Here is a 14215-nt window from a genome sequence, read left to right on the forward strand (position 1 = left end):
CCTCTGAGGGCCTTGCTGCAGGCTGCACCACACAACTGATGGTGAGCGGACATCTGAGGAGGCAGGAGCGCAGGGTGCCACGGCACTGCTGAAGGTGAGCCCTGGGATGGATCAAAGGGGAAAAAGGAAATTAAATTAGTGATAACGTGTATGGAAATGGAAATGAAACAATTTGACTGTGGTGCTGTACCTCAGGCTCCTGGCCTTGGAAACACAGGGTGTCGCACTGGGACAGGTGCAACTGATTGATATAGGAGGAAGCAAGATGGTGCCCAGAGCAGAGAAAGGAGCTGTGTTTCTGGGGCCAGTTGTACCTGTCTGCTCAGTGTTAAGGCAGAGGGGTGTGCAATGGCAGGGGCAGTTACCACCCGAAGTAGGGTGGGCTGCTCCACTTTACAAATTTGTGGGTTCTTGATGAAGAACTGGCAGTAGCACTGCTACTGGCAGGGTTGGATTAAAAGGCATGGGGGGGGGGGGAAAAAAAGGCTGGCAGGTGGCACCAGTTTTACTCTCCTTGTTCTTGGTTTTTGCAGTACTTGAAAGAAACAATGGCTAAATTTCTACTTAAGAACACAAAGGGCAAAAAAGAAATGGTAGCAATAGCAGAATCTCTGTAAGAATAGCAGCGTTGGTTGAACAAATCAAAGACAGACAGCAGTTCTCACACACCCCACCCCTGGCCCCCAAATTGTGGAGGATCAGGATCAGACTGGTATTAGGACCACCACCAGAAGAAATGCACACTGAGGGAGGGGGTCATGGGTTGGTATGATCAGAGCTTTACTTATAAAGTAATGTGACTAATGTGTAAATAATGGTATTAGCTATACTTTCCCAACTGTGCTTAAAGCATGTAGCTTAACATACTTTAAGCAGAGAAGTATCAAAAACCTGTGTTCTTTGGCGTTTGACAGCCTTTTCCCAGTGTTGGGTGTACTGGTTTTGGCTGGGATAGAGTTAACTTTCCTCACAGTAGTGTGTATGGTGCTGTGTTTTGAATTTGTAAACAGTGTTGATAGCACAGGGGTATTTCAGGTATTGCCGAGCAGTGCCTGCACTTACATTCTTGACTGTTGTCCTATCTCCCTCTCCTGCTACAGTCTCTAACTGAGACAAGACGCTCTCCTAGGCCTGCATCTTATGCCATTGCTCCAGGTTCACGGGTGCACATGTAAATTGGATCTATGACAGATGAAGTAGGACACGTGGTGGTGCTATTTATCTTCACAGCACAGAAAATTTAAAATGCCACAGGCTGCAGAGCAGATTTAATTTCTTTGACAAGAATGACATTAAGAAATACTGTTAAACTGCAAGTTGTTAAGGAAAAACTGAAGCTTTTTTTAGTAAGGATTTAAAAGCATTTTATTGATTGTTGTCCTATAAAATCGTGGAAGTCTCTAATTCCTGAAGACCTGTGTCTGACAATAAGAAAAATGAAAAATGTCTTTAAAAAACATTACAGCATTTTTGGAAAAACTAGGTATGAAAAATATATACAATGTATTAAAAAAATCTGAATAACATTAATCTCTGGATTTATACATTCAGTTATGTGTTAAACATCTGCCTGTGTACAATAAAATTTGTTAAAATATTAGCAGGTTTTTTACTACGTTAAATAAGTCTGTTCAATTTACAGTTTATCTCATTACTATTTTATCAGTCCACTTAAATTAATTTACAAGGCTGTATAACCACTGTCAGACTGTCAAGGTAAACATTTTTGTACAAAATTATTGCCTTCCTAATATATTTGAAATTGTTACAGAGATACATATTTATAAACATCCAATCCATTCACAAATCAAATCAACATATTACAGTATATAAAATAACATACAGCCCCTTTAAAAAAAGATAGGGAATGCAACAAGAAGAAAGCCTTTGTACTACAAGTTTTTCTCTCATTTTCACTGAACATGTATTCTACCCTGCTGAGTTATCAGCTGGTCCTTAAAAAGGTGAAGATTTTTATACAGACTGTCAGACCTATATACAGAAAAGATGCACTTATGTATTTCGGTTTTGAGTGTATTTTGTTCACACAACATTGGTTGTTGGGGTTTTTTTCTGTGAAATTCCAAAGCTAAACTGCAGATGCAAAAATTTAGCAGGTGTTGTGTGTAGTGCAATTGTGAGAAGTCTTCTCTAAAGCAGAGAAGAGCGTGTGTGAAGCAGCACCAATGCGAGCTCCTCTAAAAGCAAGGTCCGAGTACTATTTCATCACTCACTCTCCCTCCCTATCTCTGCCTGAAGCATCCAATGACATCAAGTCACACTGCAGCAGGGGAAGGCAAAGGTAACAAAATACCAAGTTAATCAAGGTCCTGAGCGATCTGCTTCCAAGCCTTTCCTCAGTGGTTGGCTTACCATTTATATACACTGGAGATGAGAAGACCTCTACAGATCTTTCTTCTCCCACTCTTTTTGCCTGTGGACTCAACACGATGCTAACAAATGCTAAAGATGTAGGTAAACTGAAGTTCAGTTCAGGAAATAACCTCCTCTAGTACAGAAGAACAGAAAGACCAAAAGACAAAAAACCCAAAACAAACACCCCAAACCTAGAACGAAGTATTTCATGTTTTCTGCAGTCCCCATCAAAAAACCCTTGCTCTGAAGCAGTAGCTTAATACGACGACCTAGTTAAGCACATGGGAAAAACTGAAACAAAACGGTCACATTTCCAGCAGTTATACTCCTCTAAAATACCTGCGCTAAAATGGATCTGAGAACTAGATAATCAACATTATGTATTTTGCAGAGTATGGTACCTCTTTCTTGCTTTCAGAAATCCTTTCAACACTGCAGCGCTAGAAGGAGAAAAAGTCCGAGCTGCCTGAATAACACACTCTGTTAAAGACCACCACACCACTGGAGGCACTTTAGATTCTTCCCTGGAGCTTGTGTCAGCTTTGCCAACATTGCTTAGAGTGACCTAATTACTTCTTACAAAGCCTGGGACATCCCTGGATTCATGCTGGAGAGGTAGTCCTTTATGAATTATAGGGCTGGTTAGTGTAGTTCAGGTTACACACAGATTTTGACACAACTGGGAAGTATCCCATTAACATACTCTCTGGTACTGAGAATGTAACGCTGCCGTTTCTTAGGAACGGGAAACCCCCAATATTGCTATTCACCTCCAGCTCAATGGATTGGGTGGGTTTCTGGTGTTCAGTCTCCTACACAGACTGCTACACAGAGTTCTGCTTCTGAAAGACAGTAAAAAATGCTCAAAAACGGATGGAGAAAGAATACGTAAAGAGGCAGGGATGGAGGAACTAAAGTTGAAACTGAAAATTGAGTCAAAGAGACGCATGGCTGATGTCCAGTGCCTAAGAAACTACTTCTGGTTGAAATCTGCTACTGGTCAAGCCCAGGTTTCATTTCAGAGCGCTCAAAATGCAAAACAAAAAGGGATGAGTATCCAAAACATCAGTGCTCTGTTACTAGATTTTTCGCATTGGTGACCCACATCTTCCACGTGAGAGCTGTAGGACATGCAACCATGCCCCCACCGACTGCAGTTAGTGCAAATCCTGTAGCATAGCATGAAGAAGCAAAAACAGTCTACACGTTGGTTTCAAGTCCAAGTAAGCGTCCCATCCGTTCCATGTTTTTGTCAATCGTGGCACGACACGTGATTTCTTTAGCACACTCCATGGGAAACCAACCTCTTTCGCCATCCCGCAATCGCTCCCCTTCATACCAACCTGCAAGGGTGAACGGACAAGGAGTAACAAACCTTTTCAGGTAATGTTCAAGATACTCTGTCAGAACTGTGTGTGTTGCACTTGACACAGTCATCGCATACATTATACTTCTACCTTGGTAGTGAATAAAGTACCAGATTAAGATAAGTTCAGCAGATACTTTTTTTTGTACGGACAGACTAGGAACAAAATAGTACATAAAAGTAAGTATTATATGAAACCAGTGTAATACATTTTTATATTGTAATTCAAATATATTGTTTGAAATAATATAAAGAGTATAATATAATTGCAATCTAAAGAAAGCAATGCAGCACAACCAATAGGATCTTTGATTTCATATGTAATATTGAGTAACCGTTAAGTTAGGACTTAGTACTTCACGTGCTGACAGCATCACTGAGTCAGCGCTAATATCACGAGATATTAGTAGAATCACCTGCACGTCCAGACAAGAATCAATTTTGATCTCAGGGTACTTGATGCTATGGAAAACTTAAGCAAAAACACTGTGCTAGACCCCTATACTTAACAGGCAGTGAAGTACAGTATGTGACATGATTAATAATGCGTCTGTTTCTCTTACTCAGACAAACCTGGTGCTCACTCACTAAAATGTCTGAGCTCCATGTTTTTAGGCAGAATTCAATTTCTTATTTGTGGACATTTTGCATGTCAAAACCAACCAGCACATACTTTCTGCAGCTATTTACCTATATGAATTATGACAGGCGATGAGTTACTTTGAACATCTGTTGCCTAAACAGAGGCTGTCCTTTAGAAACCTGAACCAAAATGCTCAAGTTTTTCTTGGAAGCTAAACCTTTATTCATTGTATGGCCAACGCTATTAGGAAACAAATTTTTCTAGCTGGATTCACCTGCAGTGGTGACAGATGGTTACTAACAGCAAAATTCTCACTCACCATCATTTACTTTTTGATAAACCAAAACAACATCAGCAACTTGAAGAGACAGTTCATCTGACTGCTTTGCTGTGTAGGTTCTGATGATCTCTACCTGAGTCAAAGCTGTGGAAGAAATAAGCCAGGCTGAATTAAACAATTCACATAACACAGTATCCTTTATTAAAATATATATATACAACTTATTTTAAAAATTTCCATCTTAGAGTATACACCCCCCAAAAAAAACCAAAGGAGGCAGCAAATTATGCAAATGGCTTCCTACCTGAGCAATTACACACAAACAAACTTGGGATAAACATACAAGGGAAGGGGCTTTGCACTTTTGCTAACGGATTGAAACAGCTGACCAAACCAGTGTTAATGAACGCAAACGGAAATTACTGTGCGAAACGGAACTCCTCAAAGAAGCCCCTGGGCACAGGAAGAGATGGCAACTTCACATATGCTAAAGCAACAGAGCCCAGGAGAAGAAGCTTCTAAGGGTATTTATAGTCTACACTTGCTCACGTCCCCACTAAGGGGCAGTGCATTTCCATTCTCGTGTCAAAGCTCTCGGAAATCTTGTCAGTTGTAACTTACTTGTCCTGTCTGTTTTCTGCCCGTCTCTGTCCCGTCCAAGCGCTGTAATCCAGCGAGCTCTGTCACTCCTGCAAATGACAAAGACAAAACTCAGTTTTCCAACTCGTGCTCTTGATAATGGTCAAGACTACTCCCCTTTTCAAGATTCTCTATTTAATTTTTTCCTCTTTTGGGTAAAGAAAACAAAACAAAACCTCCTTTCTCCTCCTCTCAAAATATGGCCAGAAGGTGCGATACTACTTCTAGTAATATATCGTTCAAACATATTTAACTATTTTAAGTATGCTGGATTAGGAAAAAAGCCTATATATTTGAGACCTACTGGCATGATGTCTTATATACTTTTAACTATTTTTAAGTAATGCAGGTAAACTTCTCCGCTAGTATCTGTGAATAATACTTATTAGTAACCTTATTTAAAAAAAAAAAATCCATCTAATGTACAAAGCATCTGATAAATGCAATACAGCAATTTTAATATACAGTACCAACAGGTTTCCTGTGAGTAAGAACTACCTGCAATGTGCACTTAGAATGAAAAGCAAGAAGGGGGGGGGGGGGGGAGGGAGAACAAAAAAAAAAAAAGAACTAAAGTTTCTCTGTGCTCTCAGAAGGACACATTTATGTTTCCAGATGTGTCGGTTTGGGGAATCTGAGAGCCAGCACAAATAAGCAGGGACCCAACAGAGGCCTAAACTAGTCATTTGAATCCCACCTTGTATAACCTAGGAAAAACAATCAATCAATCTCAGATTACGTGCATCAGTATTTCTGAGGAGAGCAGAAAGAATTATCTAGATTCTAAGTGTTATACAATAAATGACAGAAGTGAAAATTACTGACAACAGATTTGGAAGGGAGTGGGACAAGCTAAAGTGATGTCAGACAGTAAAGGAAAAAGAAAGCTAATCCTAAGTCACCCCCGTTAACGGCTGAGCTATAACAATCATTATAACTGCATTTTGGCAAATCAAAATTTGAACTTGATTCCCAAAACAAACATTTCAGTGAAAGTAGATTTTATCTCATGTTTGGTGAAGATCTTTGCTATCAGTACAGATTAGAATAACACAAGGGAATTGCAGGGTTGAATTTTCCTATTCCCCCTCCCCTAAAAAAATTGTTGTTGCTATCTTTGGATAACTTCAGTTTTTAACCAAAAATAATGAAAAACGCCTGCCTTCTGCTGAGACCCGATTTTGTCAAAAATCTGAAACATCTGAAAACAGAATAAAATTCTGTTTGAAAATAGCACTATGGTGTCTTCAGAAGTGTCAGAAAATGGGACATTTACACAAGTTATGAGAGACTTCTCTAGAGTACATATTCCAAGATGCACCATCACTCAGCAACTGAGGAGACGATTCAGCAAGGGGTTGTAGTTAGTCTGTGAAGTCCAGCCTGAAGAGCAGAGGGAGGGCAGGAATTACTGGAACGTCCCACTACACATCATTCCATGATAAAGTTCATCAGTCTTTTCCGACAACACCGACACCTTCTCATGGCCTTTCTTCTAGCTAGCTCTAGAAATCTCTTTTCTGTTCACAGACTACCAAAACCTCCTTTGGATGAAGGGATTCAGAATGCAAGTCTTTCCGAGCATGCTTCTTTCAGAATGAAAAAAATATCCCACTGATTATTTTGAATATGAATATTTGTACTGTTTTTTTGGCATTCAGTGAGAAACTGTGATTATTTTTTTAAAATCCCAACACACATTCTTCCTCAAAGATGAAACTACTGCACATGTCCTACTAACATTTGATACCTGTTGATCTCGTACAGATGGCCAAAAAGACAACGCATGCTACTTTAGACATTTCAGTCATTAAAAGTAGGTGATACTAAACTTGTGTTTCAACCAAAATAAGAATGTCTGTATACAATTCTGCATGAGCTTAACTTTGTGGCTTGGTTGGTTTTTTTTAGAAACAGGTGTTAGACTCATATTTTCCTTTCCCTGTAACCATTCTTAACAGGAAAACTGCATTTCCTTTCAGACAACTCTGAGAAAAATGGGATAATGCCAGACTGTCTCCCAGTTTAAGTATATTTTTCTTGTATTTCTTTATATTTAAGTATGTATTTCTTCCACCCTGCAGAGGGTGGAAGCAAGGACAGGTAGCCTGGGAGGAATACAGGGAAATTGTCCGAGCAGACAGGGATCAGGTTAGGAAAGCTAAAGCCCTGATAGAATTAAATCTGGCCAGGGACATCAAGGGCAACAAGAAAAGATTCTATAGGTACGTCGGGGATAAAAGGAAGATGAGGGAAAATGTGGGCCCTCTCCGGAACGAAACGGGAGACCTAGTTACCCGGGACACGGAGAAGGCTGAGGTACTCAATGACGTTTTTGCCTCGGTCTTCACTGTCCAGTGCTCAAGCCTCACCGCCCAAGCCACAGAAAGCAAAGGCAGGGACTGGGAGAATAAAGAGCTGCCCACTGTGGGAGAACATCAGGTTCGAGACCATCTAAGGCACCTGAAGGTGCACAAGTCCATGGGACCCAATGAGATCCATCCGCGGGTCCTGAGGGAACTGGCGGATGAAGTTGCTAAGCCACTATCCATTGTATTTGAGAAGTCGTGGCAGTCTGGTGAAGTTGCCACTGACTGGAAAAGGGGAAACATAATCCCCATTTTTAAAAAGGGAAAGAAGGAAGACCCGGGGAACTACAGGCCAGTCGGTCTCACCTCTGTGCCTGGGAAGATCACGGAACAGATCCTCCTGGAAGCTGTGCTAAGGCACATGGAGGACAGGGAGGTGATTCGAGACAGCCAGCATGGCTTCACCAAGGGCAAGTCCTGCCTGACTAACCTAGTGGCCTTCTATGACGGAGCAACTACATCAGTGCACACGGGAAGGGCTACAGATGTCGTCTATCTGGACCTCTGTAAGGCCTTTTGACATGGTCAAATCCTTCTCTCTAAATTGGAGAGATACGGATTTGACGGGTGGACTGTCTGGTGAGTGAGGAATTGGTGAGATGGTCACATCCAGAGGGTAGTGGTCAACGGCTCAATGTCCAGATGGAGACTGGCAATGAGTGGTGTCTCACAGGGGTCTGTATTGGGACTGGTACTGTTTAATATCTTCATCAATGACATAGACAGTGGGATCGAGTGCACCCTCAGCAAGTTTGCAGATGACACCAAGCTGAGTGGTGCGGTCGACATGCCCTGAGGGACAGGATGCCATCCAGAGGGACCTGGACAAGCTTGAGGAGTGGGCCCTTGTGTACCTCATGAGGTTTAACAAGGCCAAGTGCAAGGTCCTGCACCTGGGTCGGGGCAACCCCCGGTATCAATACAGGCTGGGGGATGAAGGGATTGAGAGCAGCCTGCCGAGAAGGACTTGGGGGTACTGGTGGATGAAAAGCTGGACATGAGCCAGCAATGTGCGCTCGCAGCCCAGAAGGCCAATTGTATCCTGGGCTACATCAAAAGAAGCGCGGCCAGCAGGTTGAGGGAGGTGATTCTGCCCCTCTACTCTGCTCTGGTGAGACCCCACCTGGAGTGTTCAGCTCTGGGGCCCTCAGTGCAAGACAGACATGGACCTGCTGGAGCAGGTCCAGAAGAGGGCCACAAAATGATCAGGGGGATGGAACACCTCTGCTATGAAGAAAGGCTGAGAGAGTTGGGGTTGTTCAGCCTGGAGAAGAGAAGGCTTCGGGGAGACCTTATTGCGGCCTTTCAATACTTAAAGGGGGCTTATAAGGAAGATGGGGACAAACTTTTTAGCAGGGCCTGTTACGACAGGACAAGGGGGAATGGCTTTAAACTAAAGGGGGGTAGATGTAGACTAGATATAAGGAAGAAATTTTTTACGCTGCGGGTGGTGAAACACTGGCACAGGTTGCCCAGAGAGGTGGTGGATGCCCCATCCCTGGAAACATTCAAGGTCAGGCTGGACGGGGCTCTGAGCAACCTGATCTAGTTGAAGATGTCCCTGCCCACGGCAGGGGGGGTTGTACTAGATGACCTTTAAAGGTCCCTTCCAACCCAAACCATTCTATGATTCTTCATAATCTGTGTATACCATATATTTTGTGCCTTATTCACAGGGCGATATAACATTCCTGACCTAACGCTGTACTTTCGTACTTGGGAACCACACACCACATGAAGCGACAAAACATGATTAAACTGTGCTAGAAATCTTTGCGTCAGCAAAAACATTTAAGTTTTACATGTGCAAAACTCTACTCAATAAGCAGTCTAAACCATCCAGTTTGGCCTTCCTACTGTAGATTCCCTTCCCATCCTTGTCGAAGTTAACAGAAAGTTAAGTTTTTCTGTACCTTTTGTATACATGATAATATTCTATAAAAATAAGTAATTTTCAAATAAAGTACTTCTTTTCAGAATCTTTTCCTCTGAATGACAATCTGCTAGACTGCTATTTATATTACAAACAGTATATAGCAAATCAATAATAAATTTGCAGAACAAAATGTCTTTTCATAAAAAGCCCAGACAACTAAAAATGTACTGCATTTTTTCCCAATAAAAATGCATTTCCAAACAAGTCTGAATCATCTGCTTACTTTATAATGAGATCTTTAATAGAAATCATTAATGATCTATAGTTTCTTTCAGGGTTATTCTAAACTTTGAAAGCAAACCTAAAACTGTAAATTTTTCCAGGCTGGGATACGTCTGGAGCTCTCTATTTCATGTCTTCTATCCCGCCTCCAGCCTCCACTAAAACAGATAAAATCTTTCACTTTTGTGAAGGGTTGTGTGGAAGTTAATGGCACCACAGAGAAATTATGGCCTCTCGGATATCTGCACCCGAAAGAACAAGACACTTTTTGTTACTCGTTTCTAAAGCAGAACACTCTTCAAAACTGCATCAGGAGAACAAGGACCACCTCTATCCCAACACAGCTCCACAGCTTCCCCAAGGCAGTGCCAAACTCCTCCTCCCATTTAATCAGTACTGTTTCCACTTCTGCACCATCCAACCATTATAATAAATAATTCACAAATCACTGCTCCAGGACAAGAGCATTCTGTATTCACACCCTAACAACATTTGCCTGCTACCACCATTATGCCTTAGGATGCACCTGTGCCTATTTCCTCCTGCTAATACGGTGCTCTACCTATAGACAACATGGTATAAATGCTGCATTGCTGAAAGAACTGACAATTAGGATAAGATACTTTAAAACAGTAAGGAACAAACCAGCGCAGAGAAGTATCAGAGCAAGCTTAAATGAATTTCTGCAGTCAGATTATTCAAGGTCGTCTTACCAAGATAAGTATATCAAGAAAGCCTCCCTTAACTACAACAGTAAAAGCAACATTTTCCTCATAGCAACCTGCATTACACTTGGATTCGCATGCTCAATTACTCAGCGTGCACAGCAGCATGGTGTGCCATGGGATGAGATGGGAATGTTGTTACAGAGAGCCTGAAACTGTGACTCTCACCACCTTGATTGCTTGTAATGGACCTTTCATTAGAAATTTAAGAACCTGCAGTTCTTCAGCACTGAGTTCTGTAATGGTCTGAACTATTTGTAGGACAGCTATATATTTAAGCAAGCTGTAGAATGCATACATACACAGCCCTTTCAACTACAGGATACTATTTGCTGTTCTGGTTTAGACACTCACCCTCTGGACATAATGATTATTAGATAAAAGCACTATGTCAACAGATAAGCTAGGCAGAAAACCTGTGGCTTGACTTCCAGTTCTCAGAAAGTGTGTTACAGAAGTATTTGAACACATCGTACTCATGCTACAACAAAACCCAGTGATGACTCAGATACTTAAGTGACATTTGTAGTTCAAATTAAACAATAAGAAACTTCCATATTGCAATATGTAATCATTAGATTGTGTAATTTACTTAACAGTTCTGTTATGTGGCAAAACTTTGATTTTTTTTTTTTTTTTTTTTTTTTTTTTACCATGATATCACTTAAGTTGAAAGTAACTTAAATTTAATGGAAATTCCTTCCACAACCCCCACAAACCCCCAAGAAACCCAAACTGCTTAAATCTCTGTCCTGCAGCCCTTGCTTGTTTGCCTCACCAATAACAACTAGAAGGGATTCAGTAATCCCTGGCTAGGGAGCTGGCAATCTCCATGGCAGAGGCATAGTTAATTCTTGGCCTGAAGACCCAAAACAGTAGCGCATAATAATGGATACTTCAGTCTACAGAATTTCAACATATGCATTCCATTTTCCATTATTCCTACACTGTAACCTCAAGGAAAGAGAATGACACTAACATGACATGGACTTACAACCACTGAGTCCTCTCATGACAAGATTACATTAGAGAAACTGAACTAGGTTTGCAGATGCTTTATTTTATTCCAATAAATACTTATTCCAGTATCTAGGGGGATATTACATAAGCTGCACGTTCTCCTGCTCTGCCACTCATTAAGAATCAGAAAAGATTTGTCAAGATTACCTTGCCTCGCTTTGAGTATCCACTTATAATACAAACAGTGCAAATGACAGCAGTTCACAGGTGTCACAGTGAGTGCTTCAGTGCTACTGAGCAGGGCACCAACACGGTCCATGACAAATAGAGGACCATTTCTGCAGTAGCACTCCTTTGGTCACTGCTGATCAGACATCACAAAGACTGCCTGCTTGGGAACTTGTTTCATTTCAGTTTGATTTAAACTTGCCAGACAGAAGCTGGGCATTTCATACTACCTTGACAGGGGCGGGGGCAGCCTGTTGAGATGATCAGGTGAAAAATTACAGAAATGGTAACTATTTACTTACTGAGTCTCTGTTCCCAAGAGCATCTCCACCTTCTCTCCTGCGTGGTTACTGAGGACTGCTAGTCTGAAGAGGTGAGCTGCAGAACTCTGCCGCGAGTAGAGCATAGTTGAAGCATTCTTTACAGGAGAAGAAGTCAGGTCCTCACTGTCACATTGTTGTACCACCAGCTGGTCCCTTAAAGAATAATCTGTGACATTGTAACTCTCTTCACTGCAGAACAAAGGAGGGAAGAAAAAACCCCACAAGTTTAATGTTTAGTTTTCCATTATGTCTGGAAGCAAACTCAGTCATAGAATCCACTTTTAACTACATAGTATGGCACAATTCTTCTGACACCTCAGATCTTCATCTTTTCAGTTTGTTTGTTTTTGAAACTACCAATTTTCCAAGGTATAAAGTAGATCAGTTTTTAAACCCTGTGGACTTTCATTTAGTGGCACAGTTAAATGACTTTGGTGTTTTTGAGATGGTGTAAGCTCAACTTAACCCCACTACATTTGAGAACAGGCACAGCAATTACATAGAATTGCACTTTTTTCTTCTGCAAGCTTCAAATGAACAACGGACCTTAATTTTAGAATCGTATAGGAAAAAAAGTAAAATTTCCCTTTTCCTGTGCCTCTAAAGCTATGAGTATGTATACTGCTTCCAGATAAACACTATTAATCTTCATTTTAAATACAGGATAATCATCTGTACTCCTTGTCTATCCGCACGTAGAAGGTCTAGTCCAAAAACTATTTTACAATATTCTGAAACATAACCTTAGTCAATTATGAATTTTAAAAATGGGCAAAGGCTTGTCATGCACTATTGGTCTTGCAAAATGCACTGTGCAATTTACCTTTTAGAAAGTACTTTGTAAATAAATATACCAACTCTAAGTGATATGAATAAAGACTGCTACACGTGCTTAGTAACTTCCCAAAAGCGACTAGAAAGAATTCTAAGAAATTATGCAAGTTAGAAGCTTTGCTTTCCTTACGGTTGAAACATAGGTGGACAGGTGGACAAAACTTACCTTTGCTGACACAATACCATGTTTGACACAGAAAACAGAAGACCTCAGAACTACTTCTTATGTCAAAGTCATTGAGTGTTGAATTATGCCAAAATGACGTTATGGTAGTTTTCCCAGATAGGTGAAAACATTAGACATTACAGATCAGAACATGAAAGTGTTACTGATTTCAACAACACAAGGACTTAAAAGAAAATATGCACTTTTCCCTGAACAGCAGACTTTTATTTCTAAATGTGAGAATCACTTCAGCTAATCAAAATCTTCTTGACAGGTGAAGACAGAGCAAAGACAGGAAGAAGCATGTCTGGACAAGGCACACTGTGACACACCACAGTGCTAGATGGTTGCAGTGAACAGTTACTTCAACCCCCCCGTTCTTCAATCCATTACAATGTATTCGTGACATGTGCTTCAACTTCAGAATATCCAGACATCTTACGCAGCATTCTTCAGCACTCTTATGCAAGTTCAACCATTTATCCTATCTATTGTTTTTGCTACTTACTCATATCAAGGCAATACTGGAAACATATTTTTTTCAAGTGAAAAATAACCATGCATTTCCAAATTTTTAAAGTCGTGAAACATAGTTAAAGAAACAGTTAAAAGAATCTAACATCACTTACTCAAGAAATAGCAATTGATCACAAGAAAAGAGAAGCCAGCTGAAAAGGCATTTTTGTTTCCGCTGAAGCTTGTGAGCATATTTCCCAGAATTGTCTTACGTGCATTTGCAAGTTTACCAGGATATATCATCAACCCAGGACACTGATAAACTAATTACCTCACAATTTCATGTAAGCTTGTAAACTTTTTTCAGATTTATTGTCCTACACTGGTGCAACAAGATAGAAAAAAACCTGCTTACATAGGCATAAAGCCAGTTCTCCCTCCTAGCCCATACTTTGCTGCGTTTGTCAAATTTTTCAGTAAATCAAATACATGAAATTTTAAGGTGCAACTATACATACTCCACCTTAAAGTAAAATCTATTTAAACCTCAGTCTCGAGTGATGAAAAGCTATGCTAGAGCCTCATATTACTATGGTTCATTAAAATAATTTAAATGGAAAAAATACTTGAGAAGATTAATTTTGCTGCCAGAGATATACAGAAATCTAAGCACTGAACTGATACAAATCAAATCCCAAACACCTGGAACTGAAGCAGTCTGAAATGCTGACGGTGACATACCCCTTTCTGGC

The 14215-nt window shown here is 40.7% G+C and overlaps 1 protein-coding gene across 1 annotated transcript in view; it reads right to left on the reverse strand.

The window, feature by feature from the left end:
* Window positions 1–1343: 1343 nt before the first annotated feature.
* Window positions 1344–14215, reverse strand: part of ARHGEF26 (Rho guanine nucleotide exchange factor 26) — a 66176-nt gene continuing 53304 nt past the window's right edge. The window contains exons 12-15 of the mRNA XM_076341498.1: window positions 11987–12196; window positions 5227–5294; window positions 4645–4749; window positions 1344–3719 (exon numbers count right to left, since the gene is read on the reverse strand). Of these exons, the coding sequence (XP_076197613.1) occupies window positions 3577–3719; window positions 4645–4749; window positions 5227–5294; window positions 11987–12196 (526 nt within the window). The 3' untranslated portion in view covers window positions 1344–3576. The remainder of the gene's footprint in view (window positions 3720–4644; window positions 4750–5226; window positions 5295–11986; window positions 12197–14215) is intronic.

Source organism: Aptenodytes patagonicus, chromosome 6 (genome assembly GCF_965638725.1).
Source record: "Aptenodytes patagonicus chromosome 6, bAptPat1.pri.cur, whole genome shotgun sequence".
In the NCBI taxonomy this organism is placed as follows: domain Eukaryota; kingdom Metazoa; phylum Chordata; class Aves; order Sphenisciformes; family Spheniscidae; genus Aptenodytes; species Aptenodytes patagonicus.